This window comes from Nanorana parkeri, unplaced genomic scaffold (assembly GCF_000935625.1).
Source record: "Nanorana parkeri isolate BGI_ZX_2015 unplaced genomic scaffold, ASM93562v1 scaffold12, whole genome shotgun sequence".
NCBI classification, from domain to species: domain Eukaryota; kingdom Metazoa; phylum Chordata; class Amphibia; order Anura; family Dicroglossidae; genus Nanorana; species Nanorana parkeri.
Window position 1 is genome coordinate 546,422 of NW_017306280.1, and position 10,803 is coordinate 557,224.

Sequence of the window (10,803 nt, forward strand, 5' to 3'; positions counted from 1 at the left end):
GTGCCTCGCCAAGTGCTTCTGCATGTTGGCTTGATACTCTTTTTGCCGTGGATATCAAGGAGCGATCTGGGCACTTGACAGAAGTGTGCCAAGCACCCCGTTCATCTAACACCCATGTACTAAGATCTTTGGTAGCTCTTTTGCATGAAACCAACTTCACAAAAAATACCCAAAACTGTCTTTGGTAACAGGCACATACTACAGACTGCACAAATTTATACTGCGAGTTCCCTTTGTATTTAAGAGACCGCCAAATTAAAATACATATGGTAGCAAACATTTCAAACATGTTACTTCACAACTGTGTGCTCGCCAAGTCTGTACACATACCCAAACCATTAAGAAATTATTGCCTGGTCTGTGTGAATAAACATGATCTGACATGACAAACACAGCAGAAGCATTTGATGTCCGTAGGCCACATGAAAACCACAACTAAGATAGCTTTTAGTAATCACTATACAGGTGAAACTCGAATAATTAGAATATCGTGCAAAAGTAATTGCAGTAAGTGCTGCAAAAGGGGCCCAAACCAAGTACTGAGTACATATGCATGCTTGTACTTTTCAGAGGTCCGATATTGTTCTATGTACAATCCTTGTTTTATTGATTGCATGTAATAATCTACTTTTTTTAGGTTGTGGATTTGGGGTTCTTGGGGTTTTCATGGGCTGTAAGCCATAATCATCACAATTATGACAAATCACGGCTTGAATTATCTTGCTTTGCATGTAATTAGTCTATCTCATATTAGTTTCACCGCATAAGTTGCATTAGTGAAATAAATGAACTTTGCACGATATTCTAATTTTTCGAGTTTCACCTGTATATCAGCTTGAGATAGTAAACAAAAACGTACAGTTTAATGATGCTAGAGCTACATGCTAATGTGCGCTCACAAAATCCAAGGTGGCACGTTATTTAATAAGGGGCACCTAAACCCCCAGACACTATTGCTCTCCTCCTCTTATAAATGGTCTTGAACTTGTCCTAAAAATGCTGGCCATTCTGTTTGGACTTCACCTTCTCTCTTACAGTTCTAACAATTCACACTAATTACTGATAAGTGAATCGGCCCACGTAGCCCAAGCTAACCATACAGTAAGCTAAGCTGGGTAAACCATTTCCCTTCGTAAACTGGTAAAGGATTACTTTGGACCCCTTGCCAGTTTATATGCCAGTCCACGCTACATTCCGACGCACTTCTGACCCACAGACCTTTGACCTGTGATTATCTGGGGTTCCAAAGGGACCCTCCTTTTAAATAAGAGTCTTCTGAGGATTAAAAGGCAGGATTCTCCACCCCCTCTCATGTGGTATATTCAATGAAGACGTAGCATACTTTCCTATAAGGGACACATCTGAGTATTTAAAAAAAAATACATAAACAACCAAAAAAAAAACAAGCAACCAGAAGGCAAAGGAATAGCCACCAGTATCGTCAGCGGCCTCCCAGAAGCTAAAATTCCCCTGCCCCAAATTACTGACTCACCATGCGAAGGTAGCCATCTTGGTAGAGGCAGGGTTAGGCTTCCTTGTGTCAGAGCCTCCAGCAAGGAAAACAATGAGCACTAAGTATTATCAAATCTCACCCCAAATCTGAGACTAGAAGCGATCGGCAGCAGTAGTGTCTGAGATCTCACACGAGGCTGTAGACATAGGACTGCCTAGGGAACCTCACATAGCAAGAGTTGCTCTCTTTATTTTAGGAAGAAATACAAAGACAAAAAGCAAATTTTTCAGTTTACTGCCTGGCACAATTAACATTTCTAGATGCTCAATTTTGGAATTCAGGTCCACTTAGGAATTTTCGGGGTATATTAAAGCAAACGTTGCAGTGCAGGTCCACATCTGACATAACATCTGGGCCCACTCCCCTATTAAAACACCTCATGTTAGCATTTTCAAAATATACCCGTCAAGAAAAAAAAGTTAGCTTTATACTACACTATTATATTATAGACCTTTTCCCTGTCTTTCACTTTGCTAGGCGTAACATCACTGTCCTTTTCAAAAAGATTCCTGGGGAATGCAGACCAGGCGGAATCAAGAGAAGGCTTTCTAGGCCATTGCAATAAGCATATGCTCCCTGATTTTGGCTGCTCTCTATTCCCCATGATCTAGCTGGGGGCGTCAACCCTACTTAGGCATCGGAGGCAGAAGACGGAGGGGAGCGAAATATAAATCTAACGTATCTTTACAGGTACATTTTAGAACTTCTAAAATTACCAGAATTTTAAAAAGGGAAAGAATTCGACAGTAAGCAGACCTTGCATTTTACTGCAAGGTTCATCCTTTAGGCCTTGTTCACACCAAATGCAGAGCAGATCTGCATGAGTTTCTGCACACGCAGTGCAGTGGGTTGTGCCGCGTTTTTGATGTGTTCTGGGCCGTTTTTGGTTAAAAAATAATTTATTTTTTTTAGTTTAAAATGGGCTTTCAGTGTGTTCCAGGGCGTTTGCATGCGTTTTTGATGCCTTTGCATGCGTTCCAGAGCAGGTAAAATAGGGCCTGCTGCAGTTTTTTTACCTGCTCTGGAACGGAACGCTGCCATGTGAACTGTAGCTAAAAATATAATTGGAATACATTGGACGCAGTTTTGCTCCGGTCTGTAACTGCTCTGCTCCTGGAACGCGCTTGGTGTGAACAAGGCCTAAATCACTCAGCAATTCAGTAGTCCTGCCCCACTATCCTTTGCAACTTCTGTTACCCTTCCCATTCAATCTGCTTAATCATGGCTCAGAGGCTCTACAAGTAGCAGGGGTCCAATGGAACCATTATTAGCCTACTATGTACTAGGAGAATTCTGAAAATCACCCAGTATAAGTGACCCTTGGCTCTCACTATGCTGGACCACCGTTGCATTGGATTTGTTCAACAATTAAAATTGTTTTAAAATGTTAAAATTTCCCAAAAACTGGTATTACAGTTATAGTGGGAGCAGGAGGTGAACTGACTTGCTTCTTACATGGCTTGGGGACTCCAGTAGAAAGCTCTCCATGCCAAAGTCCCTGGCTCGGTTCTGAAATACCTTGTGGGTATTCCTGCAAACTACGGTTGTATTTTGTACAATATAAACTAAATTAAAAAAAACTCCATGGAGGGAAACTGGAAGCCACTCAAGGAAGACCTAAAGATCTGGAAACAAAAACAGCACATATCTTTTCACTGAAGTAACCAACAGACAAGACAAACTGTTAGACGGCCTACCCCGCTGGCATCCACAAAGACCTGATAAACCAGTTTTGGATGACATATACTCTAAATATGAACCTGCTGTGTTCTCCACGGCCTCCAATGACATTCATAATTTTAGATTCCAACTGTAAGGAATACCCAGTGGAGACTGTACACAGTAGCCTACTGAAAAGGATGACCTTCACAAGAATACCTTTTCCATTTTATCAAGCTGTAGAGAGTTAAATGGGACCTCAACAAAAGGAAACATGAAAAATGGGGATGCAAATAAAAAAAATGTCCTTTATCAAGTGTCTGTAAATTGGGGATTACATCTGTAGCATTAAATGAAATCCTATCACCCAAGATAAATAATGTTACTATTTTAAACTATATGAAAAACAGACAAAACAAATAACTTGTGAATGTCTGCAATTTATTTTAAACTAAGATGGTTTAACTAGAGGCAAGAACAGCAAATCGCTGGATAATTCTACAGTCTATGTTAAATTAAACTAAAAACAGAATCTGCTTTGTAAAGGTTACAGTAGAATACATTAAGGAATTTCCATATCAGAAATGTTTGTGCTATTCTTGGGAAATTAAAAATAAATAAATCCAAAAGCATTACACAACTGCTGTCAAATCTGATCCAAAAACTATTATTCAACCCCCAAGGGAACTAGCCAATAGCTTCGCTAGTAAGTTTCAGACAACCTATGTTTCTCTAGGGCAGTGGTTCTCAAACTGCGTAACCTCAGGACCCACAATTGTCCTTGGTCATTAGGTTGCGACCCAAGTTGCACTGCAATGGAATGCATGGCATTGCGATACCACGTTCTGGAGCTGCAAACGAACTGTGAGTAGGTAGCAGAACGCACAGGTGTGATTGCGTGATGTTGTGCATTAGTCGCATCGGACTGTGTGAATGGGCATTCAAAAACACTGACAGACACACACAGCCACAATCTCATACACACTCCAAAAAAAAATGTATTTTTTTTATTTTTTAACATGCACCCAGTCTCCCTAATTTACGAGAAACTGACGCAGCTCTATACATATGTGCATTGCTTGTACAGCTCCTTTGCACGCCCTGCAGAGGTGCTGGGAGCCAAAATGTAACGTCACTTCGGTCCAGGCTCCTCTACAGGACATGCGAGGGAGCTGTAAGCAAGTAAAGGATGGACACCAGCACTTCAAAGCAAATCCAGTATATCTATTTATACACTTAGTTGTTGCAAATTCAAAACCCAAGATACAACTTTTCGGCGTGTCACAGGATCCCCTTCATCAGGCAAACAAGTGATGAGCTGTAAGCAATGCACATATAGATGGAACTCCAACGCGGCCATAGCCCCAGGCCACCCCACCTCAAGCTGACGCCCAGAGCCGGGCAGCATATTTTGAATGCTGTTTGGTGCAAGAACTGACTGTCTTGCGCTAGGAAGAGGCTGAGGAGCCTCCCACCTAGAAAAGTGGAAGGCACCCAGCGACCCACTGAACACAGGGTCATGATCCACTTTTGGGTCAGACCCACAAGCTGAGAACCAAGGCTCTAGGGCATTGGTGAGCGACCTGTGGCCCACTAATACAGGTTGCCAGTCCCCCAGGTCCCAGAATCCAGAGGGTAGGCAAGCTATTTGACCCTCTCCTGTAGCATTACATATGCTGAATATTATGTGCGGTACCCAGGGGATGTCAGGGGCCACAGCACAGGAAATATACACCATATATTATAAAAGAATAAAAGGAAGAAAAAACTTCCACTGCTCTACAGTTAATCTGGCACCAGGAGTGCCTGCACTCGTTCCTTGCTTGTTCCAAAGCTGTAAACACTTACTCTCAGGCATACCAAGCTTGCATGTTTATAGTGTGATATTTTACAAGAGTTTTTGGGAGGTTATAGTGTGTCCTTCTAATGTCCAATTTAGTATCACAGTTAGCATATGAACAAAAGACTAATCCTACATTTATAGCTCTCCTAGATGGTTATGTGATGTGGTGTCAAACTTTCTCCAGTCTTAACAGCAGGTATAAAAAAGCATCATGGTTCTTATGCAGAAACCATGTCTGCATTCAACATCCAAAAAGCTTGGTCAATGAAAGTGATTGGTTAATCACAGCAGATGCGCCAACAAATAATAGTTTTAGATCATTTTAAAAACTTTGTCGGGTGTGAGCCCCAGTGAGAAGTAAGAAGAATCAGGGCAGCTAGAAAGCTCATATGCTAATGCTTCACATTCACAGCTCCTCCTGAGCTCTTGCGGTGATCCACCTTGCCAAATGCCGATTTGGATAGGTAGAGAAAGTAGAATGCAGGCCACCAAAGACTGATATTTTTTAACCCTCTTGCTTTGTAAAAAGATATTTTTTGCTGGTTCAAACTTTATAGCGGTATTAGAAGCAGGAACATTACTGAGTCTTACTGTACCAGTCTATTGGTCTCCTTCGTAAATCTCCCCGAAATTAAAGCTGGGTGCACACCTGTAGTTTAAGTTCAGCTTCTGGGCTGAGCAAAAAAAAAACCTAAACATTGGATACAGCCAACTCATTTGATTGTTCCATGGCAGGAGGTCAGATAGGAGGTGGCAGACAGGGCCACCCATTGAGCGTATTTCAGTCAATTCATGAAAAACTAGCTGAAATGTGCTCAGTGTGTATCCTGTATTACACAGGAGACCGATGGGTAAGTATCTAATGGGCAAGTAGGATAGCATCTTAAGATCAGAAGTCAACAAACTAAATGTAAGAATATCAGCCAGAATGCAAGGACCTTACATCTTAAGACCTTCTTGCTTTATAGAAGCTGATTTTTTTCCCTGGTTCAGATCTACTCTGCTGGGAAGGATCACACAAACCATATAATTCCCCGACACCTATAGGAGGCAGAGACGTAATAGTAAAGATTGTTTTGGGGGTTTTTTTGGAACAGAAAAGGCTGGGTATTTTTGCAAAGCATAATGTGAGCTATGCACAGTGTAAGTATGACTTTCTGGAGTTCTTAAAAGGAGAACTATGAGGTCAGTGATTTTCACTCACCTCATAGTTCTAGCCGACCTGTGACAATGAGACTGTCACAGGTCGGCTCAGTAGATCGGGAGGTGAGGGAACACATACTGGCGTTCACTCACCTCTCGATCCTGTCACGGCTCTCTGCCATGACAGGGGAGGGGCTAGATTCCCCCCTCCCCGCTCCGATCCGCCAGCGCTGACTGGCGGAACGGACGGGGGAGGGGGCGGGTACAGCTGGCTCTGCCTTTAGATAGGTAGAGCCAGCTGTCAGTTGCGCAGCTAGGCGGATCCCGGCACAATTGTCGGGATCCGCTTGAGCTGTGGCGTCTCAGTATACCGCGAGCTACAGCCTGCGGTATACTGAGCCTAGGGTGACGGGAGGCTAGTTTGTGTCCTCCCGTTACCCTAAGGAGAACTATGGGAAAAAGACTTAACCCCATAGTTCTCCTTTAAAAACATGGAGTATATGCATTATTAAATTAAATAAACTTACATTAAAAGGCACGCCATTATGGGCCTTTTAGTTGAACATGTTCTTATTAAGAAACAGAGCAATTTCTCCTTAACAGCCAATCAGATTTAAACCTTCAGGGGCAGGTTTGAATCAGGTTAGTGGCTGAGGAAACGTACATTATATATTATAAAAGAAGAATAAAGGAAGTAAAATGTTTAAAGGTTTTAGTCCATTATAGAGATTGTACGTTCAAAGTATTCATATAGTAAGTCGATTAGGTTAGGTGGGCAGAGTTCCATCGTTAAGCATTTAAATGGTGCTGGGGTTGTGCCCTAACATGGGTTTCTGTCATAACAGCGGTTTAAAATGGTGCTGGGGCTGCATATACATCCTAAATGGGAGCTACCTGCATCTATTGCCACGCACGTGCAGTATACTGTCACACTGCACCCTGTGTGTGCGCAGTAATGCATCGAAGCACATAGCCTGGGCTGCACAGGAGATCAAGCACAATGCTGTGCTTCATCTTCTGTATTGCAGAGTAGGCTCCATATGGAGAACCTGTCACCTCCAAACACTACCAAATAGGGGCTTGTTAGCCCCTGTGTGATAATAAAAGTAAAAAAAAAAAAAAATTAAAGTAAATACAATAAAATTAAAACCAACCCCCCCATCTGCATGCGAAAAAACGCACGCATAGGGCATTGAGTGTGTGTCTGTGTATATACACGCTGAGTGTTGTCCCCATTCCACTGTGTGCCATATTGTTGTAGCCAGGCAGCAGAACTCTAACATGCACAATGTGCATTAAATGGTAAGTTCACTTTCCCCCTCCCCCCTATACTTACCTTTTGGCAAGCGGTTCTACCCATCTGACAGTACAGGTGTGCCATCTGTACCCCATACTGCCGTCCAGCTATGGGTTTTGAATTTTGCTTGCACATTGCGAGCAGTTATCGGCGTGGTCAGGTGACCGCGCTGACCAATAAAGAGCTTCTTAGCACAGTTAAATGCAATTACCTTCTCTTCCGTCACCACCCGCCACTCCCTCCTTCCAAAGAACATGTACTCCACACCCTTCTCTAATTACTGCACCTAAGCATTCTCCTGCACACCCCTTCTCCAGCGCTCACACACACACACACACACACACACACACTGCTATCACCCCAATGCCTGTAGGCCTCTTCCTCTCTCCCCATGCTCTCACTCCACCACACCTTGCTGGCCCCACTCTAACTGACGCCCATCTTGTACCCCACTTTTGGCATTCACCTGCTCAAACCCACTTACCAATTTCATCGTCATGCCTATACCCCTCTGTAAGAGCACACCCATGCATACTACTCACTCTATGCCTAAATGCATAAAGCATCCTCTCCTCGCCTACCACCCCCCCCCCCCCCCACACACACACATACCATTAAACTGCCCCTACTATTACCACTTTCCCCACTGCGCCTTTAATCCTTCTCTCAACAATGCACTTGTATACACTTTCCCCTGCCCTCACCAATACATGTGCCCCACCATTAACACCACCTTGTCTGCAGGCTCATCTCACTACAGTGCACCTGGGAAATTTACCTGTGCAATTTTTTTTTTTGGAGAACAGGCAAACTTTTGCTAAAATAATATGTAGAGAGATTGGTTCTTTTCCCCACACTCATTTAATGCAAATTTCAAATCATAAAGAGAACGAACATGCATACAACATTTGTTGACTGTATATGCTCCGATAATGATGCTTACACTGCCAAATATGCTATGCAAATAGGAAACCTGACCCTTTGATTGCCGAGGACATATTCTATGCGTTATGACTTTCCCTCCCCTTAGGTGGCCAATTATGTATAGTATACATCATGGAAATTGAAACGTTAAACACTAACACAATACTGTACACAAACGAATTGTATATAATTTTGGTGGTATTTAATAACACTGGCTTTTTGAATATATAAAAGAAAGATCAAAAAGCTTGGAAAAGAGATCCCTATTTTTCTTACTTCCCGTTATAAAAAAATGTCACATAAAAATGCTGCAACAGTACCAGCACCTCCAAGATGACCCCTTTTTGGAAACTAGTTCCGCGTTTACCCAAAAATAAGACCTACCCCGAAAGTAAGACCTAGCGCTATTTTGCAAGATTCCTGTAATACAGGACCTACCCCGAAAGTAAGACCTAGCGCTATTTTTCAAAATTCCTGTAATACAAGACCTACCCCAAAAATAAGACCTAGTTTGGTGGTAGCATGTGAGGGGGAACTTAAAGAGCAGGAAAGATGGTATCAGCCTGCAGGGATATACTGTATGAAGGGGATGACAGGGGACTCCCTCCGGCCAGCGCAGTGACAGGGAGCACTCCAGTACCATACTTCACCAACTGCTGTCCCCCTGAAGGCACTGCTTAATGTAATGGTACTGTAATGTGTACCGGTAAATGGTACTGTATTTTAAAGCGCTGTCCACTGTCTGATGTCTCCACTGCTGCACCGCTGGTACCACTGTCCCTGATGGCAAAGGAAGCCGGCGCTGTAGAAAGCAAGGCTGCGGCGGTGGAGGGAGCAGAGCCGCATTAGCCGGAACTTCCTCTATAGCGCCAGTTACCGTGATACCAGAGAACTTTAGATTGTTGTACATTTTGTTGCACATTAAAATAAAATAAAAATAAGACATCCCCTGAAAATAAGACCTAGTGTGTGTTTTTTTGGAGCAAAAAAAATAAATATAAAAGAGTGTCTTATTTTCGGGGAAACACGGTATCTCGAGGTGATCGCATTATCTGTCACAATATGATGGTATTGAGGTGGTTAGAAGTGCCCTTAGCCTTTAAAAGTCAGGCCCCCACCCATTCAGCCCTGGAGAGATGCAAAAGCAGTACTGGTGACAGCCAAATGCAGCCCGGGTTAGCCGGTTGCCATTCTCCATTGCTGTATATTTATGGATTGATGGGATAGTCCTCTATAGCATATAATTATGAGATCAGTGCAAATTGGAAAAAGGACAATGTCCGGTTTGAGAGGGCATTGGTGGATTTATTCAGCTCACAAGATGCCACCCCAATGGTTTGTTTCTCCATCAATTCCTAAAGACCCACAAAGGGAATATAGGGCCCATGAAGTCTCCACAATTTGAATATTCCATATAATGGAGTAATGCTTTGTCATTAATGCTTTGTCAGTAGGCTCCAGTTATCAGTCATCTAAATTATAACTGGAACCTAGTGGGATTATCTGGACACCGAAGACCCCAGAAGGCAACTCAACGTGTCAGCAGCCTTAAAAAACTGGTGTATTGAATTTGGGTAGAGATGGTCTTTGAAGCAAAGATAAGATTGATGCACCACTAAACACCAAACTAAAAATTGTTCAGATAGGTCATATAAATAAACAGACTTAAACTGACTGGCTTGCTCACTTACCTTTAAGCAGAGGCAGAGGCGTTAACTCGATCGGCTTGCCCTGTGACCTGAACTGTGAAGAGCTTTGGGATCTCTTCTGCCTGGCTTTTCTGACGGACTTCCGAGAAAAGCCGTCTACTTTATCCACTGATGGAGGAGTGGTAGGTGCTGAGGACATATCCCTACAGTTGGCAGAAAGACAGAAAAAAAAAAGATAAAGGATGAGTTTGGGAAACTGCACAACAAAGTACAAAACAAGTACAAGTAATTGGCATGGATCTGCAACGCTGCTTTGATATTAATGATTTACCTCTGCAGAATCACCCTGTAGAGCACTCTCAGTGGTCTAATTACTATTAACTAAGAAGCTTGGGGGGGGGGGGGAAAAAACCCAAAACACACGCACACAAAAATAATTTACTCAACTACCTTCAGAAATTCTACAAATCAAAAACCAGATACCCCTGCAAATATTATCCACCTCCTTGGACTGCACCACGGGAGCATGCAAGCCAAAGAAATTCAAACCTTCATCAACATCTTTATTAGAAGTACTGAAATATAAAACACATCATAATAATATTTAAACATGGCCAAATTATAACAAAGAAGCATCACAACAATGTACAATGTATCTGTACATCAATAGTAAACAATATATGTTCATTAAAGTGAGCCAGAACTGAGTGTTAAGGTAGATGTGAACGCTAACTGAATGACATGACTGTATATCAAACCAAAGCCATTTTTATTT

General features: G+C 42.6%; 1 protein-coding gene across 2 annotated transcripts in view; it reads right to left on the reverse strand.

Moving 5' to 3' along the window:
• Window positions 1-10,235, reverse strand: part of PPP2R5E (protein phosphatase 2 regulatory subunit B'epsilon) — a 64,573-nt gene extending 54,338 nt beyond the window's left edge. For both annotated transcript variants that reach the window (XM_018556160.1, XM_018556152.1), the window contains exon 1: window positions 10,071-10,235. In XM_018556160.1, the coding sequence (XP_018411662.1) occupies window positions 10,071-10,227 (157 nt within the window). In that variant the 5' untranslated portion in view covers window positions 10,228-10,235. The remainder of the gene's footprint in view (window positions 1-10,070) is intronic.
• Window positions 10,236-10,803: the final 568 nt, after the last annotated feature.